The following is a 13,723-nucleotide window of genomic DNA, read 5'->3' as shown; positions in this document are numbered from 1 at the left end:
TCTGGCTGTGATGCATGTTTTTGGGATGTAGGAGGAAACCGGAGGACCCAGAGAAAACCCATGCGGGCCTGGGCAGAACATGCAAACTCCACACAGGGAGGCCGGAGCGGGACGCGAACCGGTGACCTATACACTGTGAAGTTAGCATTCTAACCACTCAACTACCGAGCCGCCCTCAATGCATTTTGATATGATGATGATAATAATAATAATACATTTCATTCATTCCACAAAACTCTCACGGCCACTTTACAGTCATAGAATACGTTTTTCTGTGGGTGATGGTGATATTTACATTCCAATTCTTACAAAACAGGAACGTTAGAAAATAGTTTACATAGGAACCAATAGCAAAACCAATGGTTGTTTTAATTTACAATCAAACAATAACAAAAAAAGGACAGTCAAATTAAAAACCGACGTACAATCAATCAGCTCTTCCTATAGTCCATTATTTTGCACAATCTTTATTTAATTTCCACGGAAAGTCAGGATTTCTTGTTCTTAATATTGTTGAATGCAAAGGAGGCAAAATATGATGCTGTACACCGAAAAACTGCTTTGTAGTGCAAAAAACTGTAAAAATCTAGTAACCACCACAGTCAACTGACATGTGGTGTCATTAAAACTTGCCAAATGACACAAATAATGTATTTACATAAAAATACATTTCCAAGCGAGCGAATAAAGAAGGAAATAAGATAAATTATACACAAGTCCTTTTACATCCATTTCCTTTCGGTTACAGCTGCATTGTGCCGCTGTCTTGCTTGTCGCCTTTCACCGGTTGCCGCCGGTTGATGTTCGTGCGCTTAAATAGTTCCAGGCCATCGTAGCCCTGCGAGAACAGATACTCCATGTACCAGCTCCATGGCTTGACATGCTGCAAAATACGTGCAACTCCAGTCACATTACTTGACATATATAGTAGCAAACCTCTTCACTGACGAGCCCTCATACCTTTATGGAGCTGAGATCCAGTTCTTTTCTTTCGGGCCAACACTAATTACAAAGGGAGAAAGAGTGTTCAGATATCCCTGCATGGAAAGCTATTTAATCATGCTCAATAGTCCATGTCCTCTTTGAGCTTGCTCTTGGTCCTTGCTCGTAAAACATTTCTGTAAACTATTACAATGTTGTTGTTTTTTTCCTCCACGACTGCATGCCATTTCTGTGTACTGGGAGGACAATTGTCTTACTAAGGTAACATTTCTGCGACTGCAGTATGACATTTTGGCATACTGGTTAAATTACAATGGTGCAATATAACAAAAAAATGTTTGAGTATTTTTTTTTCCTTCCATCACTGTAAAACATTGTTGCCCACAAGCAGAAGAACAACAAAGAACATTCGGGTAGAAATTGTGCTCTCGTTGAACTTCATGTTATTAGTGAGACAACTCTGTGTCACTTTTCACCGGTACTTCTGAGACCATTAACTAACGCTCCGTTTAGCCTCACAAAAAAATATGTAGCCACTCAGTGAGTTCGTCCTAGTTGTCCCACTAGTCCACAGAAATGTTGCACAGTCTTGGAAGACAGTAGAGCAGAAAAATGTCACTGGAAAGTATTTTTATTTATGCGCTGAGGGACAAAGAGCGCACTCGTAGGATATGGACTAAATGCTCAAACGGCTTGCCAAATTCAGTGGCTCACTGCTGGATGCCGACGCTGGGACGGAATCAAAAAGGGCTTGTGTGTATTATTAAACATGATGAAAATCATGTCTCATGCTGCAGTGGTTAATAATATAATACTCACTTGGGTATTAATGTATGTTGTATGAAAGATACATTAATACCACATCCATCTCACTTCAATTGAGCAAAGTGTGGCACGAGTTTGGGGGAAAAAAATGTGGAAGACGAAACTAGAAAAGCCACAGAGAACCACAATGTACCACCAGATGTCTTCCTGTTGTTTATAGTATGTACTCATGACTGAACGGGACTCAAGTCATATGACTTACTCCGGGTGGTGTTACGAAAGAAATCGACAAGCATCAGCACAAATGCTTTTGTGATTGCTCTTGATTTAGTCTTGTGTGATTTTCTTTTTCTGCGGCCAAAAATGTGTTTTGGTCACGGAGTGTAAATGCATGAGCCACCTTTATGTGCCTGTTTCAGACGCATTTTATTTCCCGACTGAAATGTCACATTTGGATTTAGCTCGAGTCACTTGGTCATTCTTGCAGAATAGTGTTCAGCCTTGACCAATCACCCAAGTGTTACTCAAGTCATGTTATCGAATTTGCACAATTTGATGTTTTAATTTACTATACATATTTTATCACAATTGCACTGTCATGTGCCTATGACATGGTGACAGGCGCGACACTCCATGTGAAAACTTTTATAGCCAGCTACACTTATTTCATCCACAGGCACATATGAAATTATAAATATGGTTTAGTATTGTTGTAAAACACAATATATGCGTGCTGTATATATATATATATATATATATATATATATATATATATATATATATATATATATATATATATATATATATATATATATATATATATATATATATTATTTTCATGACTTGGTGGCAGCCGGCTGTTTCTTGCCCACTTAAAACCAGGAAATACAAATGTGTACAAATTTGAACCATTTGCTGTTCACTGACTTTGCTATTAAATGTTTAAAGAGCCCCTTGGATCTAAAATGACTTCTCAAACATTGAAAATGGCCCATTGCTGTGGAAGCGGGAAACACACCTTGTGGTGGAAGTCAATGGCATAGCTCATGAAGGCCGGATGATAGACGAGGTCGAAGCTGGTGGAGCACTCTGGTACTTTGCTCTTCTGCAGCAGCCCCTCATCCAGATGCACGTTGACGCCAGACTGGAATGTCTTGGCATTCCACAGGAAGTTGACCATGTCAACTACATAGTGGTTGAAATCGCTGAAGGTCTGACGGCTGATGCGAAAAGCCTGCCAGAGGAGGAGGAGGAGGCTATTTATTAAACATGGCAGTTTTTCGTGTTGATTTATTCTATCACCACAAATTGGGTGAGTTCCTGTTCATTTAAGAAACATTTTTTCAGGTGAGAAATAAGGCTGACTGACACATGCTTTCAAAATTCAAAGGATCAGTTGCACTTCAATTTAAGTCAACAACTAATGTTTGGCACGCCGAGCAATTAAAAGGTGACATACTGTATATTCACCAGAGAACCAAAAGTAATGTCAGCCAACATAAATGCAGAACTAATTAGCTGTTGATCAGTTGCTTTTTTAAACCAAAAGTTACCAAAAATTCAGATACAATGTTTTGAGTATATTTTTGGTTGCCGTGCCGTGAGATTTTTCTCTTGCAAAATATGTGTCCTGGTTCAATAAAGCTTTGGAAATACTGCTTGCATTGTAAGTATGTATGTAAACTACATCGAGTGCATTCGATGTACAAACCTCTGTGATTTTCAACTGGCTTTTGGCAAACGCCAGGTTCACTTTATACCTGACAAAAAAAGGACAAAGTCATGTCAAATGTCATGGAGCGCAATTTGCTTTCAGCAGCGTTACAATGTTGAGCAATTAGTTGGACTTTCTGTTGCCCTGACATTTTCTCTTTTCACTTTGGCAAAACTATGACAGAATATTGTGCAGAAGTTAATTAGAAGGTATTGTAAGCTATTAAAGCTTTCAAAAATCGAACACAACAAGATCAAATGGAAGGGAGCGCCAGGGTATTTTGCCTCAGCTCATTATCATAAATTATAGATTAGCATTGAAGTGCATAGATGCCACTCCACCCCAGTTCTGTTTCACTCATCCAGTAACATGGAGCTACATTAATGCTGGTGAGTGCTTATACCTGTGCATGATGTAAGCGAGACGGTCGACACTGACAGGGTCGGTGGCGAGTAATGCCGGGTAGAAAACGCCAGGCGATGGTATCACGATGAGTGGAAGACTGTACTTCAAAAATATGTCGCACACCTGCAGAATGGTCATGAAATTCAGTGCTTAAGAATTCGTGTGAAGATATATGTTGACCTCACAGTGTGTGGTGGCGGCGGGGGGAGCCAACGGAGCTCAGATCAATGAGCTTGCGTTACCGTCTCATAAAAGTCCAGGATGAAGTTGAGTAGGAACGAGTGGCAGCTCTCCAGCTGTAGCCCCACAGCGGCCAGATGATCCACAAATTGCACCAGCTGCAACACAGAATCCTTAAAGCCAGAAAGAGTCATGTACCTGGAAAGAAAATGGAAAACAATTTTTACACAGCAATAGTAGGACAGTCGACCAAGAGAGAACAATATCAAGAAACTTATAATAAAATCTGTGGTTTGACGGTTCTTATAAAACGGTCACGGAAACTGACATTATATTCATTGTGTACTGAGGCTGTCCCCCTTGAGCAAAGCACGAGGTGACAAGCCCATCAATTGATTTTGTTGACATTGACAGGATGGCACTTGTATACGTTTCCCGGCACTCAATATTGGATTTCCTCACATGGGACTAACAAAGGTTGTTTTTCTCGGGAGAAAGGGTGGCCCTGTCCATCTCGAGGTGACAGCTTTTCATTTCCCGGCATTGTGGCTTTCATGCTTCAGCCCCCTTCATGAAACTTACATGGTGGTGTGGCTGCTGATGCTGATGTCCACGTCGTCCTCTAGTGCATACACAGAGTGCCAGGTCAGCCAATTCCGCAGCATATCATTTAGGCATTCCAGCAGCCCGCACTGAGAAGCCACCCACACACATACATCAGTCAAAACTAGCACTATTAAATCACACAGGAAAGTAGTTCTTGGGTGTAATGGCATCAAACAAACTGGAGCAGAACACATACCTTGAAAAATTGTGAGGACGTGAAGTACAGCTGCTTGAGGGGCTCAAACAGAAGTTGTCCCATTTCTGAAGAGGCAGAGTAAATCAGTCAGTTTTATTTATGTAGTACTTCTCCCAGAAGGGACTCACAAAGTGCTGTACGTGGTCAACTGTCAAAATACAAATTTTATACAATTAAAAAAAATGCATACAATTACAGGTGCTCAAAATGTCTACAAAAAAAGAAAACATTGAAATCAAGTGGGAATTGCAACTCTACGAAGTAGTTGACATAAACAACACAAACTTCTCCATTTATGACTTGGTGTTAGGCAGGGTGAATATCAGACACATAAAATGCTGTCAGCCACAAGGTAAGAACAGCAATCTTTTTGTTGTACAGATTTGAGTTTAAAAATTAACGCACTGTAGCTCGGCACCACGGGAATGTTGCTTAGCAGGCCAAGGATCTGCGGTCGCATGAGGCGTCCGTCCCAGACAGTTAGGAATTTGTAAAGAAACCCTTCGGAACTAGAGAACCCCTCCTGGGAAAGATATTAAGACATTACATACATTAAAAACATTTACATAATGAATAGAAATTTCAAGATGGCAAAATACAAGTAGAGAATAAGCACAGAGTTGTTGACCTGGAGAAATTGGTGTGCAGACAGCAGCCTGTTCAAAAACTGCAGGGCCTTTTCGGAATTCTGTGTTGCGTCTCCATCTCGACAAAACAAAAACTCTGAAAAGAAAGTGAAGGGTATAAAATAAAAAATAAGACCATCCCATTTCAAATTCCATGCATGTTTGTTTCCTGATCTTACCCATTAACTGATTTTTAAGATTATGTTTAAAGAACGCTATGAGAGCCAAGTTGCGGTTCGCTAAAATTTGGGCAGTTCTCCCCGACAGGCGAGCTGTCACATCTGCAACCGTACCTTCTCGGAGTGTGTAGCCAAGCCAGAAGTTGAGGCGGAGGAGGGCTGGTTCCTCCTGCACACAGTCTAGGTAGTGCAAAGCCACACTGGTAGACAGCAGAGAAGCCATCTGAGCTGGCAGCTGGTGTGGGGGTAAAAAGACAACCAAACATAAGCAAATAGGAGATGTGTCCTGACCTTAAGTCCTGACCTTAAAGGGCAACCAACGTCACTTTTTTGTTTTTTAACTGACATCAGAAAAACGTTTTATAGCATCTAAAATACCCAAAACATGCAGAATGATATTTTTATTCAAATGCAAAACACCAATAAAAATGACTTAAAGTGTCCAAAATCTGCAAAAAATTGAGCTGCGAATTGGGCATTTTCAGAAAGTCCCACCCCCAGGTCATGACGTCACACCAAGACGTCTTGCATTGCTAGTGAATCAAAACAATGGCTTCAGATTTATAGAATATGTTTTCTTGTTACACATCCAGTTATGAATATGATTCAAATAGGTCTGAAGAGGAAAGCATACATTTGCAATCGATTAAATAATTATATGTGCCATTTTGAGGCAACATTGAGGGGAGATGTCTCACCCAAAAAAAAGAGGCACAAAATGGCGACCTCCAGTGGCCACCTCCGCTTCCACAGGCTGATAAATTCCTTATATGGAGCTTGGATGCCCTCTTCTGTCGGCTTTTGGGCGCAACACGGTTCTCAGACCAAACATGTACAGCAAACTCCATTGACGTTGATGAAGGACTGCTACAATGTGTCTTTTTTCGGTCAGGGGCGGTCCTTTCATGACGTCACGTACGGACTCGTCACCAACTCAAAAATAAGACTTGCTGAATATTCAGAGCGAGTCTTAAAACGTAAAATATAGCTATATACGGTGGAATCTTATTAAAATACGCCCAGTAGAAGTCATTTGAAGCCATTTTACAAATTATGGACACAACTTGTCCAGAGAGGTCGTTTGTCCTTTAAAGCCACACATAAAAAATCAGTTGTAGAAAGGCAATGACAAATATGCAACTGTAAGCATGTAGTTAAATATTGCACCTTATGCCCTCAAAGGTAGTCTATTAGTCATCTCTAATTTTCATCAAGGCAGCCCGATTCAAGATTAAAATCACCCAGTAGACCTTTTTAAAAATATATATATATTCACAATACAAGCAGCCTGCTACTTCAATAATCCCTCAGCAGGGTGTAATAGGAATAACTCACTCAGTGGGATAATTTATACAGTCTCATATAATGTGCGAACAGCTGCTCCTTTCCCGTCCATCGTGGGCACTATGTTAGAGTAATAAGCGAATGACAATGCAGGGGGTGGGGGGGTGGGGGGTGGTTGCGAATGCAGCTCAACGGTTCTATCAAATTGTTAAAAACATGATGGTGGGCATTCATTTGTGAGCTTTTGTGAGATGTTCGATGAGGACTTCACTGATTTATGATGGCCATATGTACAGGAAACCAGCTAGGACAAGTAAATGGTCGAATTTATAGAATTTATCTTTCATGACATAAAATGTGTGAGCCTTAAGACATAACTTTAATTATCAGAACTTTATATGAGGCTTTTCAGCTTTTATTACGTATTCCTTCTTCCTGACTTGCTCTTATTTTCCTCAATTTTTAGTGCGCAAATAAAAACAACCCACTAAGTAGAATAAGGCTCTAAAAGAGTCTGATGCAAAGTGTAATAAAATTAGTGGTTGGCAGTCTACAAAAACAGACACACAGTACCACCTCGTGGATAGAGGCACGCATTGCACAAAGAAATACAGTACACAGTAAAAAGAACCCCAATTTATGATGTACATGTATCGGCGTTGTAGTGTCATAAATGGTGATAAATGCAGTGGCATCAGCAGACACGTACTACAACTTTCTGTTTTTCATGTAATTGTTTTATACACATGGACTACAAGTTTGTTTTCTACTCTTGTACTGTACATAGCACAGCCACCTTATGTTGATGAAATACAGCTACATACAGTAAAGTCTCGTTATATCGATATCGGTTATATCGATAGTCCCGCTTATTACGATACTATTTCTATGCACGCAAGGAGAAAATTACATGCGCGCAGGGTCGGATATATCGATAGTCCCGGTTATATCGATATTTTCCAGACTCCCGAGAATATCGATATAACGAGACTTTACTGTATACCAATATGCTTTTTCTTTTGGACTTGCACTATGTGCTGTTTTTTTTTATGAAACATTCTTGCACAGTTACAGCATACACCTCAGACTTCAGACATTTTTTATTATGCTTAGAATATCTTGTTTTTATATTTTCACTCCCGCACCCCTCTTTCAAATTACTGCTGTGGACTGCAAATTTCCCCATTGCGGGACGATTAAAGGCTTTCTGATTCTGATTTTCCAAATATTTTCTGGATTTGTCACTCCCTCACCCCTTTTCTGTTGCAGTCACAAAGACCAAAGTCGGTAAGACATCCAGCCATTCAAGCACATCTATTTCCAAGCAGCAAAACATTTTAAGTTAGTTTTAGAAACATTAAATGTTATTCCAGTTTTCATTTTTATAAAACTTTTTTTTTTTCGTGAATGAAAATGTTTACTCAATTTAAGTTTTGGTTGTTTTGTTACTTCTCTTTCCGGTAACTAAATTCACCATGGTCTCATGTCAGTAATGTGGTTATCTTTTAAAACTTTTTAAAAAGTTGTTGCATTGATTACAGAGGCGCACAGCATATTCGCTATTGCTGTCATGTCTGCTGTATATGTTCAGGTAAAATCCATCTTAATGTTATAGTACTACCTGATCTATTGCAGTAAGTTGACGTGTCAATGTGTACCTCTATGTGGTGCAAGTTCTCCAAAAGCTCCGCAAAGGAACGGAGCTGCGCCAGTGGGACCAATTTTTGGTTGGAGGACAACTCAGCCTGGGACTCCCTATTAAGTGCACAAGTCAGCGTTGGTAGTTCCAAGTAGCAATGTTTCTGAAACAATAGCACAAGGGTGGGATGAGGATAAAATATTTATGGACAATTATTTCCGCAAGCGCGTTTTCTTGCGTTAAATAAACAATTGTGACGTGTCACCAAAGCAATGTGCGTTGTGAAGTTGAGATTTGGAACCTCCATACCCTTTTCCTTAGGTTGCTCTGATCTTTATTGGTGAGGGTCACACCGGCACTAGGAGCGATCACCACACTGTTCTTCCTCTGGACAAAAGCTAGCGCCGATTTCCAGGGCGAGTTGTGATTCTTGAAGCCACGCTGTAAGGAAATATGAGAGTACATTGCAGATTATTTGTTTTCTGCGCATTACCCCTTGAGAGCTACTCAGAATTACACCTGCCTTAAATATAAAATAGAATTATACCAAAACACTTTCATGCACCCTATAACCCGATAAATGATATACTGTCAGATGACCCGCTGTGCCTAAAAGAGTTCAGATGGATTCATGATAGCAATGCTGAGTTTTGAATGATACCATCAGTTGGGTTCAGAGGGGTGAGAAAAGTACACTGTAATTTCCATATTATTGGATGTTATTGGCAGTGTGCCGTCCCATGCCCGGATGAATACAGAGGGTTGTGTCAGGAAGGGCATCCGACATAAAAGCTTGGCCAAAACAAACATGCGAATCAAACCTCTGAAGGTGGAGGACACTGATTCGCTGTGGCGACCCTTTGAAGGGAAAAGCCAAAAGGGAAAGAAGATTGGCAGTGGTGTACAACCAAATACATTTTTCGAGCTATAGTTGAGCTTTGGGACAGGGACTTGTCTGGCATTATATTAGCATGAACACCGTTTTGGTACACTTTTTGAAATGTTTGAATGTTTCACGTGAAATTTACAAACCTTTATTCTGGACGGAACAGAGAGTGTCACCAGTTCAGGGCAAAACACTTTATATATGGACAGCAGAGTCAGAAGGAAGGGTTGTTTTCCCTGAGAAAACACAACACACATACAAATAGGGCACATTGTGAGCGTGTCTATTTATTTTTATTGCCCATTTCAAATCTGCCACGACCAATAAAACACCTCTCAGATTAGGTGTGAAGTCTTATCTGGTGTTTAAAATAAGAGTTTAAAATGTGTTGACTGTAAAAGGAAATATTATATAACTAGAATATTTTTAATTAAAAATGTGGGCTTGGTCCACATCTTTAAAAAACTTTTTTTTTCAGGAGATGCACCCAATTTGATTCAGTTTTTGGCAGTTCTTTCCAATTCTCCCGAATAGCCATTTTTATTTTGTTTTCAATCTTGACAAAAATTGTAACAACTGAATAATATAAGGTTTTCGGGTAGCTCTTGAGAATGACAAATGATGTTATCACTTACCTGTCTGGCCTGTAAATCCAATAATTTTCTGACTCGAAACACTCGCACTGCAAGCAATGTAACAAATGAAAAGAAATGGTTAATAAAGCAAAAAAAGAGCAATGACGATAATAAGTGAAATCCTTCGTGGCAAAGACAACAATCCAATGTAAGCATTGATTTACCATTTTGCTTTGTGGTTAGAAGGTACAATAGGTGGCAAATGAAGGGACACTGGAAGAAAAATAGAATACAAAGTGACTCAGCGCTTGTGAGTATTCCATAAGCACTCAGGATTCTCAAACATCCAAGAGGATACATACCAGGTTTTCTTCTGTCACAAAGCTGAAAATGAAACCATAGATGCCTCTCAGTTCATCCTTTGCGTCAATTAGGTCAAACACTGTCAAGATCCACTTGATAAAAAGAACCTACAAATAGTATGGCAGGGTGTTAGAATACCAGCCGGAAACAAAATGCAGTAACATACTTCATAGAGCAAGGTGGAGGTTAAGTGTAAACACGATTTAAGGAAAATACTTTTGAGTGGATTTTATGGTTGGATCGTACGATTAAAAGACAGAAGTCAGTTTTCTTCGTAATTACATTACTCACTTGTGTACTAATGGGTATTTTGGAGACACCCAACCAAGCTATAGCTCGGACGACGGCATGTTGAGGCACCACTGTAGCAGGGATCAGACACTTCAGCACCCGGGGACACAAACTCGTTCCTGCACACAACAAAAATCGGGGGGGGGGGCGGCTGGGTTCCATGAAAAAAATTTCGGGCAATTTACAATTAAAATTATCTCGTCTGTGTAAGCTCTCAGTCGTACAGGAGTGGTCCGTCGATGAGAAGGTTTCTTCAGCCGTCATCTGTACAAAAATGAAGGTTTCGGACGTTTCGCCTCCTATCCAAGAGGCTTCGTCAGCGAACTAAAGTCTGACTGGTCGTATCGGCCCCATTTATATATCCCTAATGTCCAGACATGGTGGCGCCGGACACAGCTATGATAGGTCCCTACTCTCAGGTTGGGGGGGGGGGGGCAAAATTATTATTAAAATTATCGTCATCATTAGAGTATGGTTCACAATGTCCCATCATCCAGTCACCACAAATACACTGTAATGTCCATTTCCCCACGCTACTTTGCGGTTCACTTATCACGGTTTCAATGCATCGCAGATTTTTTTCAGGGAAAAAAACGTTCAGAATTTTAAAAATGCCAAATGACTCAGAGTTTTTGTACATGGCTGTATCTTGATTGGTTCCCAGCCCTGACGTCACCCAATGACATAATGATATCCCATGGTTTACAGCCACGTGGATTGGCTATGCATCTTCTCAGTCCCACCCTACAACCCCCTCTGTCTTATCATGTGAGTTGTTATTATTATATAACTACTTCACGGATTTTTGTCTATCATGGGTCATCCTGGTCCCCATTAACCGCGAAAAACGAGGCATTACTGTATTAATAAAATATCATTGGTATGAGCATGTGTGTCTGTTTTGGTCAATTGACTATCAGCTGCAAGATAGCTGAATTTGCCCAACCTGATGAATAAAGTACAATATTGCATATCCTTCTAGTATATCCATCTAGTTTTCCATCCATCATCTTACCCATGCGAAGGCTCATGGCAAACTCCAGCATCACAGAGATGGCATTTGGTGGAAGTCCTTCAGCATATGCCACCTTCTCCACCTCCACCAGGTTTCCCTCGAAGACATCATTGCCCTTTACAGGAGTGCCTGTCTCAACTAGAAGAAGGGTAGGTGAGAACACAAAAATGGAACAGCAGCAGACAGTCATATTGGTTACAGTACTGTATATGGACAAAGTTAACACGCCCAAAGCAAGTGAAAATTGAGCTGGCACTGATGGATGACGTTTTTGCATTTGTTTGAGATTTTTATCCGACATTTGTATGTTCGCGTGACGTCACCACCGCGGTCTAACTCTCCTGTACACATAAACTGAACACAATCCAATTAACTTTTTCATTTTAACATGAACTCCAAAATTCCCGGCAGTTCACGTGTTCGCGTCGAAAGAAAAAAAAAGAGTCTTACCGTCAGAGAAATATTTCACAGCCGAAAGAAATGGGTCCTCCGCCTCGTTTTTTCTTTTCGGCTGCTTTTCGGCGACTCTCTGACTTCTGTTTGGATTCCGATTGGACACAGACTGGTCCTTTGATGATGAATTGGTCGAATCCGGAGATTCCGATAAGTATTGCATCTCTTCCATGGCTACATCGCTAAAAACTGAATGATGCGAGTATCTCCTTGTTTTTCACCATTCAAATAATCCCGCGACCGTTTACTACGCGCTTGCGCAGTAGGGTACTTTCGATATGCATTATGGGTAATATTCTACATACGTTGTACATTATTTAAATAGTAACATTATTTTTCCATTTAATTGCTCTATGTTGAGCCATCTGGTAATTTATTTTCGAGGGGAAATTTCTGAATTTGGTATTTGTATACATGTATTGAATACTGTGTGTACTTTAAATATTCGAATATTTATCACCACCGTACCATCAACTGAGCTGCAACTCTCTGCAAGTTCGCACTGGGGACCGTATCCGCCCCGCCCTGACTGGCCCTTATAATGCTCCGGAAGTTTAAAGTAAAACGTAAATATGTTGTGGTTTTATTTTGAATGGTCGGTGATCCACGCGAGGTAGTACGCAAGTAGCGACTTTACGATTTGTGCCTTCAGTGTTGTCAATGTCCCGCCATTTTGGATGTATTCAACGACTTTTCCGAGCCCCAACGCAAATATTTTCCCCAGAATCTAGCAAAAATTAAAACATTTTATGAATGTTATCAACATTCCTCCCCTCCATGAGTCGTCACCTTACCGTGGTGGAGGGGTTTGTGTGTCCCAATGATCCTAGGAGCTAGGTTGTCTGGGGCTTCATGCCCCTGGTAGGGTCACCCATGGCAAACAGGTCCTGGGTGAGGGACCAGACAAAGTACGACTCAGAAGACCCCATATGATTAAAAAGACAAATGGATTTGGTTTTCCCTTGCCTGGACGCGGGTCATCAGGGCCTGGAGATGGGGCTCGTTGGCGAGCGCCTGGTGGCCGGGCCTACACCCATGGGGCCCGGTCGGGCTCAGCCCGAAGAGGAAACGTGGGTCCCCCTTCTCAAGGGCTCACCACCCATGGGAGGGGCCAGAGGGCTCGGGTGCATTGTGAGCTGGGTAGCAGCCAAAGGCAGGGACCCTGGCGGTCCGACCCTCGACTGTAGAAGCTAGCTCTGGGGACGTGGAATGTCACCTCTCTTACAGGGAAGGAGCCTGAGCTGGTGCACGAGGTTGAAAAGTTCCGACTAGACATAGTTGGGCTTGCCTCCACACACAGCCTTGGTTCCGGTACCAGCCCTCTCGAGAGGGGTTGGACTCTCTTCCACTCTGGAGTTGCCCACGGTGAGAGGCGTAGAGCAGGTGTCGGCATACTTATTGCCCCCCCGACTCGCCGCCTGTACATTGGGATTCACCCCAGTAGACAAAAGGGTTGCTTCCCTCCGCCTTCAGGTGGGGGGACGGGTTCTGACTGTTGTCTGTGCATATGCACCAAACAGCAGTTCAGTGTACCCATCCTTTTTGGAGACCTTAGGTGGTGTGCGGAGAGCGCTCCCCCTGGGGACTCCCTTGTTCTGCTGGGC

At 41.4% G+C, this 13,723-nt stretch overlaps 1 protein-coding gene across 1 annotated transcript; it reads right to left on the bottom strand.

The window, feature by feature from the left end:
- Positions 1 to 223: 223 nt before the first annotated feature.
- cenpi (centromere protein I) lies at positions 224 to 12,782 on the bottom strand. Its single transcript, XM_089017548.1, has 20 exons — positions 12,117 to 12,782; positions 11,667 to 11,804; positions 10,652 to 10,770; positions 10,360 to 10,467; positions 10,222 to 10,270; positions 10,058 to 10,104; positions 9,569 to 9,658; positions 8,846 to 8,977; positions 8,556 to 8,699; positions 5,728 to 5,848; positions 5,437 to 5,531; positions 5,214 to 5,331; positions 4,809 to 4,873; positions 4,589 to 4,698; positions 4,069 to 4,204; positions 3,825 to 3,949; positions 3,419 to 3,467; positions 2,726 to 2,941; positions 961 to 1,002; positions 224 to 883 (listed from the first exon to the last, which is right to left on the bottom strand). Exons 1-20 carry the CDS (start codon positions 12,289 to 12,291, stop codon positions 743 to 745), a joined length of 2,220 nt encoding a protein of 739 aa, XP_088873674.1. The 5' UTR covers positions 12,292 to 12,782; the 3' UTR covers positions 224 to 742.
- Between the last annotated feature and the right edge of the window lie 941 nt (positions 12,783 to 13,723).

The sequence above is a fragment of the Hippocampus bargibanti genome, linkage group LG02 (assembly GCF_051943395.1).
Source record: "Hippocampus bargibanti isolate YZ-2025 linkage group LG02, ASM5194339v1, whole genome shotgun sequence".
Classification (NCBI taxonomy): Eukaryota; Metazoa; Chordata; class Actinopteri; order Syngnathiformes; family Syngnathidae; genus Hippocampus; species Hippocampus bargibanti.
Note: the sequence above shows the minus strand (reverse complement) of the source record. Positions and strands in the feature narration are given on the sequence as shown.

Bases quoted from the DNA above. Each gene is read 5' to 3' on its own strand.
- cenpi (XM_089017548.1), bottom strand. From the start codon at position 12,291: ATGGAAGAGATGCAATACTTATCGGAATCTCCGGATTCGACCAATTCA. The intron at 10,771-11,666 runs GTAAGATGATGG...TGTTGTGTGCAG, and splicing joins TGCCATGAGCCTTCGCATGG to GAACGAGTTTGTGTCCCCGG. The intron at 5,849-8,555 runs GTACACATTGAC...CCCCCACACCAG, and splicing joins AGAACTTGCACCACATAGAG to CTGCCAGCTCAGATGGCTTC.